Source organism: Mesocricetus auratus, unplaced genomic scaffold (genome assembly GCF_017639785.1).
Source record: "Mesocricetus auratus isolate SY011 unplaced genomic scaffold, BCM_Maur_2.0 Super-Scaffold_15014, whole genome shotgun sequence".
Classification (NCBI taxonomy): domain Eukaryota; kingdom Metazoa; phylum Chordata; class Mammalia; order Rodentia; family Cricetidae; genus Mesocricetus; species Mesocricetus auratus.
The window spans coordinates 43,812,823-43,835,204 of NW_024429186.1; the positions used below are offsets into that span (position 1 = coordinate 43,812,823).

A 22,382-nucleotide genomic window follows, 5' to 3' on the forward strand; every position below is an offset into this window, starting at 1 on the left:
TTTGTTCTGGAAGATAAAAGCCTGTGCCTACAAACTACAACATTGACACTGCTGGAGTAGCTAATCCTGTTTGGGCAGCAATACAACTACTATCATAAAACGATTTTATAAGAAGCGTTTAGAACATAAACACACAATGTGAACCTCATGCTGACTCCAGGGAACCAGTGAAGCAAAAGCTTCTATCTGGCCATGTGGTGGGTTTTGGGGCAAACCTTCCATTCTCTAATGTTTTGACAGCAAGTTCAATCTGAGCTATTCAGGGCTAACAAGAAAAGGAACATTTCAAAATACTACATTTTAGCAAGCATTGAATACAAGTAGCTTGCAACTTATACAACTCCCATGTAATCACATACTCAGTTTTCAAACTTCTAATTGTGGAAGTGAAGGCCAGTCTTAAATTTGAGACATGGCTGAACATGAGACACCCGCTATAGCCAATCATTAGGAGCTCAGTAAGCGCCGCCCTTCCACAGCCTCCTCACACACACACAGCAGGACTACTACTAGGGTCCTTCTCCAGCCCACTTCCAAGGCCACTCTTCTTGTCCAAGAGGAACTACATCTGGGTTCTTTACTTCTGGAGTCTTCAGAACATTAACTATCAATCATCTCCCTAAAATTAGGGACAATTCTAGTTCAAATTAAGATTTCATCATCTGATCAGCTTATTTACCAAATTCCACTAGGGAAAAATTCTCTTAGGACCACTCAATAATTAACTCCCAGAGTTCTAGATCCCTCAACACAACACATACGCCTTGCAGCAAACAAGCATAAACACACACATTATGCAATTGCCTGTTTTATTCAGTGGCACCGATTTTTGCAAACTAGAAATTTCTACTTTCCATCTCACATACAATCTGTAACCATTCACAGGCTGAATGCAGTTTTTCAAAGAACTAGAAAACAAAAGTACATTCTTAAAATTAGAACTAAATTCACATATTTTCTTTGGACCAGGAAATGGTACATAATACAAAATATACATTTATGGAATTTCTTTAAAACTGTGGGTCACATAAACTGCAAAGTGGAGAATTCTGTTACATATTATGTTTAAGAAAAATATTCCTGCAGTTCTTACATCGATAGGTTTAAAAAATTGAATTTATGTATAATGCAACATGCTTTTAACATGTACATGTCTCCCCACTTGAAACACTTATAAATGAAGTGCAATAATTACATTTGTAAAACTAATTTGGTGCTGGGCATCAATGCTACACAGTATTTTTTCTGCAGATATGCTACGGTGTTAGTTCAGGGCTAGCTAGGTAAAATAATTCTGTTTCTACTTCTACAATAATGAGTCAAGCTAGAACTGAACATGAAATTTTGGCAGCAAATTGAACACCATTTTTAAATGTAATTATGTTATCTTTTGTAGCAATACCATTAATCTTCTACACAGCTACGTCAGACCTTATTTTAAACATTCTTTATGAAGTACTTAATTCCTTAGAATCTGAAATTAAGTTAGTATTTAATGAAAATCTTCAAACCTGAGTGAAACCTGACAGCTAATGTGTTGCTAACATACTGTTAACCTCCACTTTGGAGGGGCAGAACATGCCAGAAACAGTCCATTTCCACTTCACTTTTTGTTGCTGCGTTTCAGGAGTTGCAAATCTTAATCAACCTCCCAAACTGGCCTAATCACCATTCTTCCGCCTTTACAAATAGGTTCCCACAACCAAGGACCTCAGAAAACAAACAAACAAGCCAAAAACAAAAGCAAAAAACCCTCATAACAGATTCCAGCCGGGTGCCCACTGCCACCTTACTCTTTGCAAAGTAAAATAAACAATTCCTTCTGATAGATTTTTTTATGCTGTTTGAGTATTTGGGGTTCTACTGGAGAAGATGGTGTCTTACGTTATAACAGAGGGTTTAGACCAGGCCAACGAGACAGTCTTGGGGATATATATATATATATTATGTATTTTCCCAGGTGCAGTCAGTCCCTCAGAGTCAAAGGGTTGTGATTCCCAAAAGTTTAAGAAACCCTTCAAGAACAAACCTGTGCTATTCAATGTATGCAATCAAGATCTAATTTTGTTCTACAGCTACCCAAGCTCTACACAAACTAGCTCACTTCAGACAGGACCACACAGACACAAATATTACTCAGCAGTCTTTCATTAGTCAGGACCACATAAAATGAACAATTATCCTAAACACTGTTTGGTGAGAAGGCAGCCAGTAGAACCTGGGACTGGAGCAACGAAGAGCAAAGGAGTGGGCTTGGGTGAATGAACACTGAGCTTGTCTCAGTTGCTTGTGTTGGATCAGTAGATCAGAAAAGCAAACTCAGTTATCTCTGGCTGACTTCTGTGACACTCAGCTCCGGAACAATGACAGCCAGTTCCAAAGCAATCATAGTGCCCTCCCCCACTATTCCACATCCTGAGTTTTCTCGCTTTCAACCCAGTATAATAAAGTATTAATTGGCCTTGATGAGGTAATACATGGCTTTTCTTGTTCACGAGGACAGAGTTGGCCTTTCTGTTTAAGGTGTGTGTGTGTGTGTGTGTGTGTGTGTGTTGGCACCAATTGAGGAGGGGAAATGGAAGCAGGTGGGGGGATATTTCGTTTAGAATAAGGAAGAAAAAGTTTTTATGGTTATTCCAATTTAACTTTCCTGTCTTGTAAAAACAACTGCAATTTGAATACCATTTGAGCTTTTCTCTTTTGGGGGTGGCAGTGGAGGTGCGGAAGTTGGGACAGGGTTTCTCTATGTAGCCCTGACTGCGCTGGAACTTGTTCTGTAGACCAGGCTGGCCTTGAACTCAAGGGATCCGCCTGCCTCTGCCTCCCGAGTGTTGGGATTAAAGCTGTGCATTAACATGCCTGGCCATCTGAGTTTTTCTGACACTTCACCATGCTGTTTAAATGGATAGGAAGAAAGCAGAAGCCAGTAGCTGAATACTAGATAAAGAAGGCAAGGATTTGTGTTGAGTTGACCCTAAATGGAAGATGCTCATTTGACAATACAGCAAAGCCAACATTGGTCACACTGCACTCTACCAGCAATGACGTTTCTCTGAGTTACTGACCAATGTGACACAGTATTACACATTTAGAAAAACATGTTCTTAAATATTTCAAGCATATACTGAAATAATAGATAATTTAAAACAACTGCAAACCAAAACACACAGTACATTATTGTAGGATATAAAGTAAAGTCAAGCTTCTAAAATTAAATATTTTCAAATGCCTGAACGAAAATCTAATTAGAAGATTAGTAAATTTAAAATGGTCATCTCATCACCAGAATATGTGAGTATATAACATCCTTGAAGGTCCCTCCAAACAAAAACCTCACATGAGAAATATTTACATGCTAAAATATTTACATCTTTTCGGATACCAAATTCTATACTGTAAAATTAGCAAAGTTTGAACTAGAAGTATATAACAAGAAATTAAAAATGGAAACAAAACCAATTCATCAGTCTTTTGGGAATCCACATTAAATTCCCCGTTTAATTTGTACAGTAAGGACAGGTGTAAGTGCGGCTACTCTGAATCACTAACACACATTAGACAGTTCAACAATTTCACATGAACACCGGTGCTGTAACATGAAGACCAAAGTTTTAGGTAAGGGAGAATCTACAGGAGGCCCTAACCTTAGATACCACCTGTAGCTGGGGGGTTGGAGAACTCTAGGACATGCATTACTTGCTTGTCACTTGCTGTCATCAGTAGGGAAAGTCAAGGCCATTTCTTATAGATAACCACGTACTCTGTATAGATGTTAGATACCCTTCAGCAGTCCAATTTATTCTTATGCTGAACATGATCTCCTACTGAATGATTTCAACTTTTGGGGGGGGAAACAATTTGAGGGAATAAAGAAATATCAACTAATTTTTCCAGGTGGCAACCTACTTTGTTGAAGAAAGTACTAGGTAAAAAGGGGGTGGGCAATACATTTTTCTTCATTTATATGAATGATCCACTTATAATACATACACCGCTTCTAAATTCTGCCCAAATGTGAACTCCCTCTCTGAGAACCTACTTCATTTCTTTACAGTCCCCAGGGGCTTAACCTAGAACAGTATTTTGGTAACACTTAATACTTTGTGGAAAAGCTGAGCTTAGTTGGTTTAATGTTCCCAAATACACGGTCACTGTAGGCAGTATTGTAATTTAAATTATTTGTATCACATAACTCAAAATTCTTTATAAAGAATTTCTTTAAAAGAATTTTTTTTCCAGATAGGGTGTCAATTTGTAGCCCAGTTTAGTCTTAAAGCCATGATTCTCCTGCTTCAGCCTCCCAAGTGCTAAGACCACAGGTGGGAGCCCCCACACCTGGCTTTTCCACCCCGAGTTCCTAATACTATGTTGTATAAAGTTAAGCAGCTGGAACAGCTGTTAACTACCTAGAGTCAAATAAATGCACAGTGACTGAAGCTATTTGAGAAGTTCTGAAGTCAAGACAGTAACCACTTTGGTTTTTACAGTTTATTTTGATCATGAAATGCTTTTTAAAATCAGTCCAAGGATATTCCACAAGAAAGTGAAAATCAGATGGGACAGGGTCTCACTGTGTAGCCCTAGCTGTCCTGGAACTATGGAGACCACATTCAGAGATCCAGCTGCCACAGCCTCCAGAGGGCTGGCATTAGAGGTGTGCACCACCATGCCTGGCTTACTGTGTTAAAACAGTAAGAGAGACAAAAAACATGTTGGGGGGGTGCATACATTGAGACAGGGTTTCTCTGTGTAGTCTCTCTGTCCTGGAACTCCTTCTGTAGATCACACCTTTGTCTCCCAAGTGTTGGGATTAAAGGCCTGTGCTGGCTTACTCAAAACTTTGTAAGTTATGAAAAGCTTGCTATGCAGAACTGAATTTTCCAACTGACATGAAAGTATACTCTGCATGTTATGTTACTATCACACAAGAACTTTCCCTCCACGTAAAAGCAAAACAACACATCCAGATTTTTTTTTGAGGCAAATGTCCTGAGATGTTAATTAGCAGGAAAGTGGACAGAGATCAAGAATGAAGTGTATCATGCAGGTATGAACACCCCCCTCCAAAACAGAGCTGCTGGCTTCCACCACTGCCATTTGCCCAGGAAGTAGGCATAACCTCCTTCCTGTGGTTACAATGCAAAATGATACCTAAGTATAGTGCTGCAGCATGTGGACAGATTCAGTCTTCTTAGACCCCAGCACTTCTTACTCCATCCTTCAGAACTAACAACCTCAACAGACGAGCATCTCAATTTCCTTTCTGTTGAGACAATCTCAAGCAAGGGTTACCTAACTAAGCGGCTGTCATTTGACATACAGCTTTCCACCATGTAAGTTTTAATTTCAACAGCGACCATACACAAACCAGCTCGGGGATTTTGAATTTTCCCAAAGTAAAGGCTTCCAGGTTACATCTAAAAATAAAGGACCTAGGTCGCCTGTCAGGATCTCAGCCTCAGCTGTCAGCCACCCAGTTTGTGCTAACAGTACTGGTTTTCATGACATGCGCATGCACATCTCTGTAAGCCACCACTCAGAACATCACCATACTTCCAACTCTCCCACAGATTTAGACATTAAGCATTTATTGTTAAGTTTGGAACTGGTTCTGTAATTGCAGCTGTTATGAATTTGTAAATATAATTAGTATTTCAGCTTTTCTTCATTCATGCTGGACTAAGATATAGATTAAATACAATTAGGTTACATTTAGTCACCTCACAAGAGGGATAATCAAAAGTCCGCTGGTATTGTAGGTACTGAAGTCTTCAGACACTCACAGTGCTTTCCTACTATGCCCTTAGCGTTACAGTGGCTTTAAGGCTGTATACACAAACATGTCTAATTCCACGTTTGGAAAAAACAAATAGAACAGAATGTATTATATACTAACTGTTGTACACAAAGCTGTCACTTTGTATTTAACGTATTGGAATTGTTTCCTAGTGGGGAACCTGACTGCTAGCCCAGTCAAGGGCATGTTGATAAATACAGCACTCAACCTAAAGAGACAAAAACACAGACGGGTACACAACAGCGGTCTTTATAATGTGACAGACTATTAAACTTACTCTTACATGCTTCATCAGGGGTTTAAGCCTAAATTAAATTAGGTGTTTTATATCTACAATTCCTTAAGCTTTGAAATTTATTTTTAAAGGCCAACAGCTAAATATTATCAACATGCTATATTTCAAATCACAAATACATCTTAACCTCTTAGATTCTAAAGACGTGGGTCAATTAAAAGGTACAGGCAAACACACATTCAACACACACACATCTATCATAGTGTTAGGACTGCCAAACTTTGACAATTCTTTTAACAGTAGGTAAATTCAAGCCGATGCACATCTTACTGAGAAGTAAGCAGCCTGAAAGAAACTCATTTTAAAAACAAGTGAGGACAACACAGACTCCGATCTTTCGATCCATCTGCACCTGGTGTAACACCATCATCCAATTTAAGGAGACTAACACCTTTCCCTAGGAGGAATGGTCCATTTACAATAGCACGGGGTTTTGAAAGCCGGGGTAAGAGGAACTACACGTACATGATTAAATTTCTTGTTTGTTAAACCAAGCTTTATTGATAAAATGGAATTCAGAATATCTTACTAGGAACAGCAGCAGGCCCAGCCAATCATGATAGGAAAAAAAATGGCAGTCTCCTACTGTGTAGGAAGCTGCTGCTTACCAGTTAGTAACTGAATGTAAGGGCTCATAAAGAGGTGCAAAGAATCAAGGCATTTTAGCCCAAAATTGATACTCTCATGAATATATGGTATCACCTGCAATACTCTGGGCTGCAAGGAGAGGACATCCTAGAGACAGGTAAGAAGGAATGGCTGCGTTAACAAGCCAGGCCCTCGCCAGAACACAAAGACAGTTTTCCATAACTCCCTGGATGTTCAGCTTTGTAGATTTTGGAATTCTTCATAATCATGTGCACATGAGCATCTAGCTATGTGGCTGCTGCTTCCCCTATCCCAACCCCAAGTCCAAACACAGCATGACTACATCTGTTGTGTCACACAACAAGCCAAACATTTCCTTTATCATTGATAGTGATTTTAAAGCAGTTCATAATTAAATATGAGCACTTTGTACAAGGACAATTACACTTTACAAAAAACCAAAATCATACAACAAAAATTGCTGGAGTCTGATTTACAACATGAATTACGGTTTGAAATCACGTTTACATAAGTTTCAAATTTACAATTAAAAAAAGAAATCCGTTCTGGGCTAGCTGTTCCACCGCTGAAGCTCTCTGGTGTAGTCCCTCACCCATGTCGTACCCCTTCCTTAAAGTCGATGATGGACGTGAACAGGTTCGGCAAGGTTGAGCTGCACTCTCCTGGAGGCGAAGGTGAATCCATGGCTAGATGATCCGTTTTACCACATGTCATCAGTTGATGCAGAATCCTTCGCAGAGGAAAACAAACAAAACAAGGCATTAAACTAAAGACGCTAGATGCTGAAATGTACCGCTTTCTGGATAATGCAGGAAGACAAGGTTTTATAATATACTGACTTCTAGAACTTCGTTGGTTTTAAAAGTATGTTAAATCTATATATGAAATATTAATATTTAATCTGTTTCAAAGTTAAAAATAAGAAATCCTTTGGCATGGCCCCACCCACCAAAAATTTCGACAAACTAACAAATCCTTTGGGAAAATATTTGAATGATTTTTACTACAAGGATGAATAAATTTATCATTAATCCAACAAAATTACTAAAAAGCTTTACCTAATTTGTTTTAACTACGTTTAGTTTATTGCATTGTGGGAGTAAAGCAGTTTAAGAGAGCTTTATAATACAGCACACAGGTACTTGAGAGCTGCACGCAGTGACTCCGAGTTCACAGACATCCACAAGAGTGTCACTGCAGAAAGAAAGGGACCTCTCTAGTGTGTTAAGTGTGGGCTTGGCCTCAGGACGGTGGCAAAGACATCCACAAACAAACAAACAAACAAAAAAATACTTCGCATTGAGCATTCTGAATTCTGCTGTTGCTCTTCCTAATAAAACTCAGAATAATCTAAGACTCTGAGGAAAGAGATCCCTAACCTAATTAAAAATGGTGAAGGCAGGTCTTCTCAAGGTGATTGTAGAAGCTTAAAGAGAGACTTTCTTTTGCGAGAGAGGCAGCCACTCACCATGATTATGTCCCCAGTCACTGGGACTCTGGTATTTGCTGAGACCAGAGCAAATAGAATTCAAAGCACTCACTGAGGCTGTGTATAAGAACAGATCCACAGGGAAAGGTGTGCATTGAGAAGAGGAAAAGGGAAAGCGAGGGAGGAAAACACTACTCACAGTGTCATCATTTTTGTAAGGATTCAGTCTATTGTAAACGGCTTCAATTACATTCCGCCTAAATGTTAAAAAAACGCAGAAAGTTAATCCTTTAGGAAAGTAAACCCAGGCTAATCACCCCAGTCCGGTGTTCATTAAAACTCCAAAAATCATCTTACACTTCAGATACATTTAGTTCTAGTTCCTACTGTCAACACCAAGCCTGTCTTTAAGATATCTGTGTCCTAATGCTACAGCAGACGTACAGTTTCTCTAAAATGAAATCAATGTAACACTCCACTGACCTAGATAACAGAGCAAAAGTCACAGTTGATTTTATTTATTTAACAAACCAACCAGTGGTCGCCTTGTTTTTTTTTTTTTAACTTATTTACTGTGTGCACATATGTATGGAGGACAGAGGACAGACAGTTAGAAGGATTCTGTTCTCTACTTCTACTTCTGGGTTCTGGGGAATCCAAGGCAGGTCACTAGACTTGGGGGCAGAGGCCTTCTGGCCATGTGTGGTGGTACAGGCCTATTCCCAGCACTGAACAGCTGAGGCATGCAAGGTTACCTGAGTCAGGAGAGCCTAGGCTATGCAAGGAGATCATGTTTTCAAAAACAAACAAATAAAAAACCATCTTTTTAATCCTTAATGGCAGAGAGCACTTATCTAACAAGCTTGAGACTTTGAGTTTGTTATTCAGTATCACAAACGTGTGTGTGTGTGTGTGTGTGTGTGTGTGTGTGTGTGTGTGTGTGTGTGTGTCTGTTATAAAACTGACTGGAAGCAGTTTTATGAGCAGTCATATCAAAGATGGTCATATGAAAAGTTTTCAAAAAATACAAGTTCCAAGATGAGCTTTTAGAATCCCTGGTAAAATGATCACAAAGAGTAAAGATACTGACATGTGCAAACTATGGAAAATTAAAGAATGGTCACAATATTCCTTTGTATGCTAACCACTGAATTTAAAAAAACAAAACACTTGACGCCTGGCAGTGGTGATGCACACCTTTAGTCCTAGAACTAGGGAGGCAAAGGCAGACAGATCCTCTGTGAGTTCGAGGCCAGCATGGTCTACAGAGTGAGTTCCAGGATAGCCAGGTTTACACAGGGAAATCCTGTCTCAAAAAACAAACAAAAAACAAAAGAAATAAACAAAACCCAAACAACAACAGACCATGTGAATTGTATACTATTAACTACAGATATAAGTTTAGTATCTAACACAAATTAGTATGATTCTATGAAGCAAAAGGAAAGGGGAAAAAGGCAAAAAAAAAAAAAAAAAAAAAAAGTCTATCCTTTCTGTCACCAAACACCAATCAACAATAAACAACCAAACACTGGAAAATACAGACATGCAGAAAATTGCCCAGACTGAAGACAATTTTTGAAGCTATGCTATACAAGGACTGACAAAAACAAAACCCACCACTATTACTACAGCTACTCACACTTCTGTAGTGTCACATTATTTCATTTAAAATAACCTCTTACTATATTATCTCATTTATTCTTTGAGGAAATCAAAGTTACCCAAGCTTCTACTAAGGGCAACCCTTAGTACAATTATAAATAGTGACAGTTCAATACTGATCCCAAACAAGTGCCACATTTCCTAACAGTGAAGACACGCCAAGGACATTAGCAGTAAATGCAGTTGTCTGTAGATGGCCAAGAGCACGCAGAGCATACTCACTTGCTTGCCAATTCACCCCCGGGTGGGAGGCTGGGGATGTTCTCGCTCGCTAATGTGCGCATCACGTGGACTAAGTCTGGGACGCCTTCCCCCTGCTTCTTTATGATTTCTGGGAATCAGAAGTACTTGTTTTGTAAGTGTTATCAAAACTTAATTTTTAAAACACTGAAACATAGGTATCTTAGGTTATCACAGACAGTATTTACTTTTATTACACCTGAGATTTTCTAAAAAAATAATCACTGATCTTCAAAATTTTAAGACAAAGGAATGCAGGAAAAGACAAAAATATCAACTTCGATGAATGAAAACAAGATAAAAATGTGAAAAGAAATTCACGTTAACTTTATGTGTTACACAATCAAGGTGTACAGAAATGATTTCCTTTAAGATGCTGACTAGCTACTGTTGAGGAGATCAACTCCTGTCCTTACACTGGATACAGGTTTTCTATACTTTACCCTGTAAGATACATTACACACATATAAATAAATAGCTCAAGACTTGAAAAAGAATCTTTAATGGCAATTTGTTGAGGATATACTAGTTCTCATCATTTTAACCTATATTTTATAGTGGCAACATGACTTAAGTAGCACAAACAAATTAATTATATACTTGAACATCACTCTGCATATCAATTTAAAGATACTCTAAGTTATCTTTAAATGATATATAGATACACACCACCTCCTTCATTTGTTACTTAAGCAAGACTTTAAATGAAAAGATCTAAATTTCATGACAAGGAAATTAAGAGCAAAAAGACTTAATAGCTGTACAGCTGCATTTAAAATGATTAGTTAGTTTCACAACTCAGGTTCCCCCAAGGCAGAGAAGGGATCTGCAGGAATTATTCTTATCAGAGACCATCAAGGCTGTGAACAAAGACCCTTATCCCAATTCTAAACTAAGTACAAGATGTCATTTGGAGACACAGTGTATTTACTCAGTGCAAATTCCAGCCCAAAGCACTTGCAACATTTTTGTTTCTCAATATTTATAAGAAATGGTTTTCTTTGCCACCAGAGCAAGAAATTATCATTCTAGTTCTCCTTCTGCAAATTCTTCTGAAAATAACAATACATATAAAAATGTAATTCTCTATTAGCCTCAAAATGTCACTTCACCATTAAAGGTACACATTAAGACAGATATTGATTCCCATAAAACCTCTTTAAATGTTTCAAAATTATCCTTCTAAAATAAAGGCCAAGCTTTATGTCTATTATATTATGCCTTTTTTAAAAAAATTAACAAAATAAAGCAGTCTTAACAAAAAGCAAGGATCTCAGATTTGGTTTGCCAAGTTCCTTTATTGTATAATCTTTAACATTTTGGCATATTGATTTTCTACATGGTTCTAGTGCTGAAAATCTACTATACAAAAATAAAGGGATTTGATGCTTACCTATACTACACAAGTTCACAATCAAAAAGCGAAACAACACAGCGTCTACTAAGCCAATACAATCATTTGGTTAGCGCTCTGAATACAGGAGAAATGAACACTGATGATAAATTCAACCAAAGATGGTTTAGGTTCTAAAAAAACAAAAACCAAAAACCACCCACTGTATTTGATGTAGCTTACAGCTTCGTTAAAATATAAGTTGTGATAGTTTAATTGTGAATACATGAAAGTAAATTCTTTTTAGAATAATAAAAGCTTTAGAGACAATTAGAATCTTTTATTGGATGTGGGACAATCATTTAAAATGAACAATTACACTATCTATCCCTGCTTCCTTCAGCTTCTAGAAAAGTCCTGAATGTTAAGAAAAATTCTTTTAGCAGGGCAGTGGTGGTGCATGCCTTTAATCCCAGCACTCAGGAGGCAGAGGCAGATGGATCTCTGGGAGTTCGAGATCAGCCTGGTTTACAGTGCAAGTTCTAGGACAGACTCCAAAGCTACCGAGAGAGCCAGTCTGGGAAAAACCAAAAAAAAATTTAAAAATGAAGAAAAGTAATTGTTCTTGGACTATACACTTTAATTAGACTGCAAAGACTTGTGGGTGCCTTCACAAAGAATAGAAATGTCAAGAATTCTGTTTCATAAACACAGATACATACACACTTTGATCCTCCCCACCTTCCTTAAGGAATTCTCAGTTCTTTCCATATCAGCAACTTCTCAGGGAGTCAGGCCATTAGCAGCATGGGAAAGTCACTCATACGTTGAGTATCATCTTAAATGCCTAAGGACCACAAGCACAACTGGCAGCCATCTTTCCCTCCCCTCCCCTCAGGAAAGGGGAACACAGCAGGAGAAAGGAAGGCTGAGGAGCTCTGTCCCTTCCTTCACTGTTGTAGACACAGAAGCCAAAAATGTTGAAAGCAAATAAAATGAGGCTTATTAGGTCACAGCAATTTAGTCAAAGCATGTATTTAAAGAAAGAAAAAGCTATTTGGTGCCTGTTGTAGAAGCCAGGTACTTCTTCACTTAAGACATACATATTTACAATGCACAGATACATTCCTTCTATGCCTTTAAATAGCAGCAGCTTTAACTAACATGATTTTCTCTCTAGTTGCATCCCATCAGATCTAAAAATACCACATTTAATTTATGACATGTTACCTCTAGTTGCATGGTATAACACTTGAACATAGCAAAAATATTGACTACTAATGTAAACTCTGCACAGGTGGCAACTGTCACTTGATCATATGAAATATATATAGTAATAAAATTATATGTAGTGAATATTTGATAATTCCACCAAAAACTTACTTTAAAATAAAAGACACTGAAGTGAAAAAGAACAACTCATTTCAAAACTGGATCCCATTCCATAGTAAAACTACTTAGGTACTTACTATTTCTTTATATCAATAAAACACATACCCAGGTTAAAGTGCCAAAATACCAATATTAACTTACCCCATACATAGTTTTTTTTTTTTTTGGTTTCATATTTTTCTACTTGTCAGTAATTTAGATCAACCATTCTGTAACATTATAAGTACTTTTAACTTTACTGTTTTATCTACAAATAACATATTCAAGTAACTTAAGATGTGATAAATTACAAGACCCTTGAAAATGGTGAGGAGAATGCATTGACTAGTACACTCGATGAATGAAATACCAAACAATACAAACAGACCATCAGGGGAGGGAGGGTAATAACAAAACCTCAAGTGTCTAGATACACCAACAACCAAAACCAAGCATGATTCTAATAGACAGATTACAAATGATATCAAGCAATAAAAGGGAGAAAATAAAATTAAGATGCACACTAATTTTAATAATGAAGACATAATGGGATGCAATAGTGTGGTAGGTCAATGCTTGCATGCCAACTATGATATCAGAAGACCAAAATGCACTTTTTACACTCAAGTATATCTGTTTATAGGGCTTGCACAAGAGTGACCCAGTGAACCTAGTGTCTCTGGAGACAATGCTTATGCTTACACTTAGTGAGCAGCTTCAAAGACCATGTAAGGGCTGGGGGTGGCTCAAGGGAAACACTTGCCTACTGTGCAAGAGACCTTAGATTTGGTCCCCAGTTCCACAACCAACCCCACCAACAAGATTCATTTCGTCCAATACTCAAAAGCATCACTTTTTTTTAAAGGTACAAACACTTTTCTTTTGTTCTAAAATACCCTGCAGAAATTTCATCACCACCTCCTACAGTTCCAGACCACTTTCTTCATCCCATTGAGAGTTAATTCCTGCCAGATCTGCGCTGTAAAGTGAAAGAGCTTATGGCTTAGGAGGGAGCTGTCAAAGTTTTAAAAGTTGTGGGATGCTCTGGGCAGGGGTGGTGCACGCCTTTAATCCCAGCACTCGGGAAGCAAAGGCAGTAGCATTTCTTCAGTTCCAGGCCAGCCTGGTCTACAAGAGCTAGTTCCAGGACAGCCAGAATTATACAGAGAAACCCTGTCTCAAAAAAACAAAAACAAAAAAGCTGTGGGATGTGACAGTTGTTATTAACCATTTGACCCTCCAGTTACCAAAAACAAGCAAACAAAACAAAACAAATAAAACCACCCCCTAAAACAACCAAACACAGGTAAATAAACAAAATGTTCCAGAGTTTTTAAGTTAATGCACATAGTTTTTCACAGAAGATAACATACTCAAAACACAGAACAAACTGGGTTTTCCTGGCCTAAAGTTACTCATGCCAGTGAGTTCAGCAAGAATTGTAGAGCCACACTTCAGTCATTCAGAACAGAAGTTTCCTAACTATAGGCGTAAGGCCATACTGGTTATTTCTAACCTGAAATGGTGCCTGGGGCACACATCTAAATGCTTACCACAAAATGTTCTTTTAACTTCTACACAGTAAATACTCTATTAAAGGCATGTAAAGAACTAAACCCTAAAATGTTAGACTCTCTGCTGGAGGTTTTGTTTTTAAATAAAGCTACTTATTTTTTGTTAAATGATCCACCTTCTACTCTGCATTCCAGGTACTTGTCCAGCTCTGCCTCCTTCTTCACGGCTTCCGCTGAGACTTTAGGTGCATTGGGAAAACAGATCAAAATCACACTCATGTTGTCTCGACTTCCCTGCGGAGAAAAAAGGTCAAAAAAATTTTTTGGTTTTCCTTCTACTTTTTAAACCTTGAGAATCTTTATAACTATATCAATTATAACTACATTGTTTCTTGTGAAAAAATGTTATTTTTAAGGAGAAAAAAATAGACATGTATGTGTGGGGGGGACAGTTGCCTCCACATAATACAGTAAATATTATAAGCAGCATTCCAAGAGAAAAAAAATCATTACAGACTATGTAATTCTCTCTGAGAATTACTGGGAAAATATTCTCTGGTGGCCACTTTGCTGTAAATTGCCTGACATGTACTACACAGCTGCACATGCCGTAACATGACAAAATGTATCAGTGCTAATAATCTTTACTGTCCATTTCAAATGTACACTTCAGTTACAACACATTTGTTTCTGAAGCAGAAATATGCAATCAGAAGGAAAACTAGATGAAGTTTATACTTTCACAATATATATTATATAACCTATATAATAAACATATTGACTTAACTTAGGAAGTACATTCAAATTATTCAAACTGCTGTAAATGGAACACTTGAACTGATAGCCTTCCTACACTTTTTTACTTTTAGTATTTAATTCAGCTATATGGAAAATTTTATCTTAAATTAAACAATAAATAATTCAAACAGCTTAATATCAAAGACTCTTATGAGGAAAATTATAAAATGTGGCAAATGCTAAGGTAGTACTGAATCATCTTAAAACAGAACACAGGAAAATAAAGTATAATTTATTAAAATTAAAGTTAAATAGTTTATTAAAATCCGGATCTCACAATCCACCAAGTTTTTATTGAGCCAACAGCACCCAATTCTCCAATACTATGTAGTGAACCTAGCAGCGCTGCTGACCTCATGTGCACTAGTGGACAAAGAACACACGCACTCACTGTTGCTCAGCTCGCCCACCGTCAGAAATGACAGCACACTATCACTCTGTTGCTCTTTAAAACACACAAGCTGGATGTTACACAGATTTTACTTCTAGCAGAATTAAGATTTTACACTGAGCTGAGTATGTGGATATATAAACGTTTGTCTTCAAATAGTAGTAAGTCAACAAGCATTGCTGACACAATGGAACACTATGGCAGAGACAAACAACACTGATGCTAAGCCAAAGACCCAGATTTTCTAGTCTGGATGCTGCGACTAAGGTTGTATAATATTGTAGAAGTGAGTTCTCCAGGAAAGCTAGTAGCATGTACCAACTATGTATTATCAGACTAGAGCAAGCGCACACACCCCCACACTGACTCATGTAAACCCTTAATAGTCCCATAAATTAGATATTATCTATATTTTATAGCTGAGAGGTTGATCCCAGTTCTGTTTGACTCTTAAGTCCGCAGAACCTTCTCTGGCTTCAGCTTCCTTATCTGTAAAATAAAGGGGCTCAGCTAGCTTATCTATATACAGAATCCCATCTGATGCTCCCAAAAGACAGGGTACGTAACAATGAAATGAAAGCCTACCTCAAGCCACAGGGTCTCACACCAAGCCTTCTGACTCCACATCCAAGGCTTTTGTATTACACCACACCCAACACTCACCGAACTCTGTTGTATTGATGCTACAGACTCACTGAACTAATATTCCCAAGCATTTCCACAACTTACAGATAACAGAACTCGAAACCTTCCCATCCTCTCTCTCATGTGCTCAGAATCTTTTTATCTCTGATACTCTTCTATAGTACTAAAAAGCTTATACTCATGGCCAAAGACCAGGCATTTAGACAGAACTCATGTTAACATCTTAAGTGTCCCTCTGTTTTCACAGCTGGTAAAGAGTATCTTGTAATTGTGCCAAAACCCTACTTTTGATACCTGCAGGCTCCACAATGATTAAAGGGGAACAGCAATTAATGGCATAAAGAAAATGTCTAGCTACCTTATACAAACAGGTGTCGACTACTTCATTGCAAACTTTCTCAAGGTCATCAGTGACTTCAAGTCTGGATCTCACAAAGTCACAGAGCTCTTCGTTTCCCATGACATCCCAGATACCATCACACGCAAGAATAATGAACTGATCGTCCTCTTCAGACCTTTCAATATCATGGACTTCCGGCTCTGGTGAGACGAGCTGCTCTGTGGGACCTTTTCCATGGACACATTTGTAATCGAAATCCCCAAGGGCCCTTGACACAGCCAGAGAGCCATTTACACGCTGAATCATCACAGAGCCCCCTGCATTCTGAATTCGTTCTTTTTCCAGCGGGTTACTTGGTTTGTGGTCTTGTGTGAAGAAATGAACTTTCCTGTTTCTACAAAGCAAACCTCTCGAGTCTCCACAGTTAATGAAGTAGGTATGTTGGGGGGAAATTAAGACCCCCACAGCTGTTGACCCACTTCTATCTGCACCATGTTTCTTCTCTGACATAACTCTCATGTGTTCATCAATCTCCAGAAAACCTGTTCTGATCCCGTTCTTTACATTTTCCACAGAAGGTGCTCCTGCAGAGCCTTTAAAATCCTGGTTATTGGTGATGTGATCTAACAAATGCTCACAGCAGTATTTGGCAACCTGAGAACCAGCATGCCCATCATATACAGCAAAGAATGACCATGTCTCAAGTCCACTTGGCAAACCGATCACAGCTGTATGCGCATCCTCCATTTCAACTCGCCAACCTTGCATGCTGCTTAGGCCGTATCGCAACCCATTCCCCTGCCCCTGGGCATTATGCTTTTCCATCTTTGGCTTGTCTAAAAATGCTCCCATTATGACTTGATCCTCTAGGTCTGCAAAGGAAGAGAAATAAGAAAGTCAGTAACTGTCTTTGAAACAAAGCACACATCCAACAGTCTATGTGAAACACCTACAAGATATAAGGAAGCTGTAAGAACTCATAGGCTATAGCCATAAGCATTGTCCTACTGACTTAGAAAACGTAGAGATTAACAAGAAAGGGAAAGACTGATTATGTACAGCTCAACTAGACAAGCAGCAGAGGGAATTAAGTCACCAGGTAAAGGAGAGCTTGTTTGCCTCTCTGATACCAAGGAGGCCCAGCAATGACTATTAACTTCAACTAGGCAAGAGTTCAGGGTATACTCATCATATGTAACCTTTCAATTATGTTGTGTGTCAATTAAAAAATTAATTCACAGGACATACAAGTATCTGCTACTTCAGGAACCTTAGCTGAGTCCTCAGGAATGTTGAGAGTTTGATTCCAAGCTCTTTAGTTTTGTTTCTACAACTAGAAACCTTTGTAAAAATAAAAAGTAATCACTCACACTGATCCAAATTTTCAGTGCCTTGGGCAGGTCATTCTCCTTAGCTGGACTCCCCTGCCTCACCTCTTCACTAATGGAAAAACAAAAAACAACCTGTATCTGTCCTTTAAAGTACAGTTCAAATTGTACCTCCTTCAAAACCAGTTACTAACTACAAGGGTCAGCTTCAATTTTCAAGTTGGAATGCATTTTAATGACAAATTTTATTATACAAAACTATAACTGAATATGATAATTAAGCTAATGGTAATAATATGTATCATTATTGTATGCTCTATGGCCACTAGGTACAAATCATAAAGGAGATTCAAAAGGTCTAGTTTGGCACATCTAACCCTTTGCCAATACTTAGCTGGCAGCTCCCTGATCTGGACCCACAAAGGCAGACAGACCCAGTGGGTCAAGACCTAGGTTCATCCTTGCTCACAAACTAATCTTAACGTAGAACAGAGTACTGAAGAGAAACAGGGTAAAGGACAGTGTCCAGGTGAAGTTCTCAAACTAGGTGACTAAAGATAACACAAGTGGTATTTCAGAGAGAAGTGATATGGAAAACTCCTAAGGAAGGAAATGACAAATAGTGTTTCCATCAATCCCCACACACGGCTTTCTTTTTCCTTCTGCTGATCAACTGATGCACGGGGAGAGAGAAGTCAACAAAATCCCTCTTCCACACAGACTTCCACTGTGTACAGTGGCACGTGTGCACAGATACACACTGGAAAAACTCAGAAGGCTAAAATCTTCCATGTGACTATAAGGCACACCAAAGTTGCAAATCAAAGGAAAAAAACAATCACAAAATACACAAGGTGAGGCACAGCCAGGTATGGCGGCTCAGGCCTATAATCCTAACAGAGCAGATGAATCTCTGTGAGAAGAGTTCCAGGACAACCCTGACTACGTAAAGGACTCTCTCTCACTCTCCATCATACCCTTCAAAAACAAAACAAAATTAAAAAAATATCACTTCTCACTCGCCTGACAATATCAAAGTTGGGAAGAGTGTGAGGAAAACAGAAACTCCAGTGATTCTACTCAGAGCAAAAGCTGGTAACACAGTGGTCTTAATGACTATTCCAGAGCAGTGTTATTAATGGCAGGCAATGCCCAGGCAATGGAGTCACCCTTGTGCTTGTGTTTGACCTGCATCTTAAAAGTTGGAGTAAGGCAACAAAGGCAAGTATAGTTTTCTATTCCTCCAAGTTTCTGTTCCAGATGTCCACTTTGTTAACAAGCAAGCACACCATGATTCTAACTGTAGCCAGTTAGACAACTTAAAATGTCATCTTAAAGAAACTGTCCCATCTGCTGAAAAAAAAAATGTGTACAGTGGCCATTACTAAGAGCTATAAATGGCAAACACTAGAAATAACCTGCTTATTAGAAGGTACAAAAGATAGCATTTGACAACAGACATTTAGTTCTATCAGACATTTTCCAACAAAAGGCAGTATCTTGAGTAATGCCGCAAAGCAATTCTATATACATCCACAGTTACAGCATATAAAATGAAGGCAGCAGCCAGCTTACGGGCACTGGCTGAAAACTCCAGGAGCACAGGGACTTTATTCACTGGTGTGCTCTCAGCACTCAGAGCCTAACGGCAGAAACTCAATACCATATCATATTATTGGTTTCTCTTTGTGAAGGAAAAGACAGTATGGCTTAAGGAAGAGGCTCAACATGGGGGTCTGGCTGTACTGAAAGGACCAGGGGGACTTGAGGAACAATGCTTCCTTATAGTGTACTCAACTCTCACAACAGTTACCTCTACCAAAGTCCAAAGGAAGCCAAACCAAGACAAGTTTTAAAAGCACGTGATATGCTCTTAAAAACTAACCTACAGCCCATATCATCACCTCTCAACAACTGGAGAAGATATTAGTGATGATTACTGACTTAAAAGTAACATCTCCCGCCGGGCGTTGGTGGCGCACGCCTTTAATCCCAGCACTCGGGAGGCAGAGGCGGGCGGATCTCTGTGAGTTCGAGACCAGCCTGGACTACCAAGCGAGTTCCAGGACAGCCTCCAAAGCCAGAGAAACCCTGTCTCAAAAAACCAAAAAAAAAAAAAAAAGTAACATCTCCCATTGACTGAGTGCATGTGTGGGAGGAGGTACCAGCTAAGCACTATTCAGAAAGTTCGTGAATATATTAATGTCTTTAATCATGCCAATATTGGCATGATTATATCCCCACCTTACCAATGAAGAAACCAAGCCATTAAGTTACCTACTAAAGGTCAACAGCAAGCTGGCTCATCTGGGTGTGAATCGCCAGCTTGGTATATGTGAGTTATGATTAAGACACTTGATGCCTCTCTAGCTTCCCTCAATTTCCCCACTGAGCAATGGACATATTAATACCGACTGTCTGAATAATACTACAGATCAGCCACAGACAGCCTGGTAAGAATGGAGGCATCAAGCAAAAGGACACTATTTAATCACTATTATATTCCTACAAACAACATGTCTAGATTTTCACTTTGCATAAGAGACCTTGCGCTGGGAGGTGGTGGAGCACGCCTTTAATCCCAGCACTTGGGAGGCAGAGGCAGGAGGATCTGTGAGTTCAAGGCTGGGCTGGACCGACAGCCTCCAAAACAATACAGAGAAACCCTGTCTCGTAAAAACCAAAAAAAAAAAAAAAAAAGAAAAAGAGACCTTGCTCTCCCCCTTTAGAAAGAAGTCCAGGAGTTATTTATCAGATATGCATATGAAATTACAAAATAAGTTAATTTCTCAAAACTGAAGTAGGCAATTCAGAAATTTTACCTATTTAGTGTCTGAATAATTTATAGAAAGCAAGTGAAGTAGCCAACTATAAGCTACATTAAAAAAATGATGCTGATTATGCAACTATAATGTTAGAAAGTCTTTACTAATACAAATACCGTTTACATTCACCTCTTGTTTATTATTAGTCAATTATTAATAAAGGTGTGTGTGTGTTTGGCCATGAAAGTTTCACTCAGTTTTCTGAGAATGTATACTGGACCTCATCACAAGTATTAGTGGTTGATCTCAATTTCAAAACAAAGTGCTATGGTGAACATTTTTGAGTCCTTTAAAAAGAAACCAACTTCTTAGGGGAGGAAGAGGGAGCTGGGATTGACACATGAAACAAGCTTGTTTCTAACTTAAATAAAAAAGAATAAAACATAAAACACACACCCACACACTTCTAATTGAAAAATCCATTTGTTAAAAGGTCAACCACTACCTGCTTTTTCCTGTAATGCTAGGAACCAAGCCCAGGACCTGGTGTATGATACAGTCTACAGCAAACTACATCCCTAATCCCTCAGCAGATGTGTCTTTCACTATGCAAAGCTAATGCCATAATCTACTAGTCATGAGGTTTAATCCACTAAGAATCACACTGAATAGTAATTTTGACAAGCTTTATATATTTACTGTTGACCTTCTCTGAACTGTAATAGAAAGCATAAATGACTATTCTTTAAAAGGCAGAATAGATAAAGAAGGGGGACAGTGTATATATTACACTACACTATACTACACATCCCTACACAACCCCATATTAGGCCTCAATAACAAAGTATTATCCATTTTGGGCAGTCTTTAAAAAATTGAATCAAACTACAAATATTTGTTTGCCTGTGGATACAGTCTAATAAACAATCCCCCAAGTTTCTATGTCAAACAGATCCATGTAAACAAATGTGGGGAAAATGATACCCTCTTAGCAACTGATATGCATTATTCTCAGGCCAAGCCCTATATGCTGAGAAGCAGTATGTCATGTGGACATTTATGGTAGGGGTTGGTGTGATTCCAGGCTATACTCAAATAACAAAGAGCACTGCTAAGCTGCATTCCAACAGGAAGGATGTTGGGGACTAGAGGACCTTTGATGAGCATTAAAATAGATTTAGTCATTAAAATGGGAATACCTGAAATAGATCTGCCTGAGAGATAGGAACGTAAAGATGGAAATGAAATCCACAAACGAGCGCAAACAATAAGAGACAAGAAGCTTCCGGAGGAAGGGGTAGTGGCAGGAGCAGCACTGGCAGAGAGCACAGGCAGCACACGGTAACATCTGAGTCACATGCAAGAGGATGCCAAGAGAAATGCACCGCAGCCATCAAATCTTCACGTCTCATCAGTGCCTATGTATGGATGAGCTTTGTCCTCAGTCAGCTGGCTCTGAAGTGAGCACCGTCTGCACAGCTGCAGTTGAGGGAAGCAGCACTGAAAGGCCACACAAAGCACTTTGGGTGCCCAAGCCACCACGAATTAAGGCAGCTATCTCAAGGCTATCTACAGAAAGGAGAAAGAAGTGCCTAAGAACTACAACACACTGGGAGGAAGAGCTAATAAGAAGGCAAAAGACAAAAACTAACACATACTTACAGCTTTAATATTTGATATGAATACAAAAGCTATCTGTCAAAACCTATTTTATAAACAAGATACAGGGAAACAGAAGTAAGGCTGAAGAGAGCTAGTGTTTCTAGATTTATACTCCAACTCCACACATGCCACATACATGGAAATGAAGTAACGGAAATCTTCAAACACAGGAGGTGTGTGACAACTGGTGTGACTGACTT

General features: G+C 38.7%; 1 protein-coding gene across 2 annotated transcripts in view; it reads right to left on the bottom strand.

Annotated features, from left to right (window-relative positions):
- Positions 1-795: 795 nt before the first annotated feature.
- Ppm1a (protein phosphatase, Mg2+/Mn2+ dependent 1A) overlaps positions 796-22,382 on the bottom strand; it is a 41,598-nt gene continuing 20,011 nt past the window's right edge. For both annotated transcript variants that reach the window (XM_040742943.1, XM_040742944.1), the window contains exons 2-6: positions 16,446-17,299; positions 14,430-14,547; positions 10,018-10,126; positions 8,330-8,387; positions 796-7,431 (exon numbers count right to left, since the gene is read on the bottom strand). In XM_040742943.1, coding sequence (XP_040598877.1) covers positions 7,402-7,431; positions 8,330-8,387; positions 10,018-10,126; positions 14,430-14,547; positions 16,446-17,299 — 1,169 coding nt within the window. In that variant the 3' untranslated portion in view covers positions 796-7,401. The remainder of the gene's footprint in view (positions 7,432-8,329; positions 8,388-10,017; positions 10,127-14,429; positions 14,548-16,445; positions 17,300-22,382) is intronic.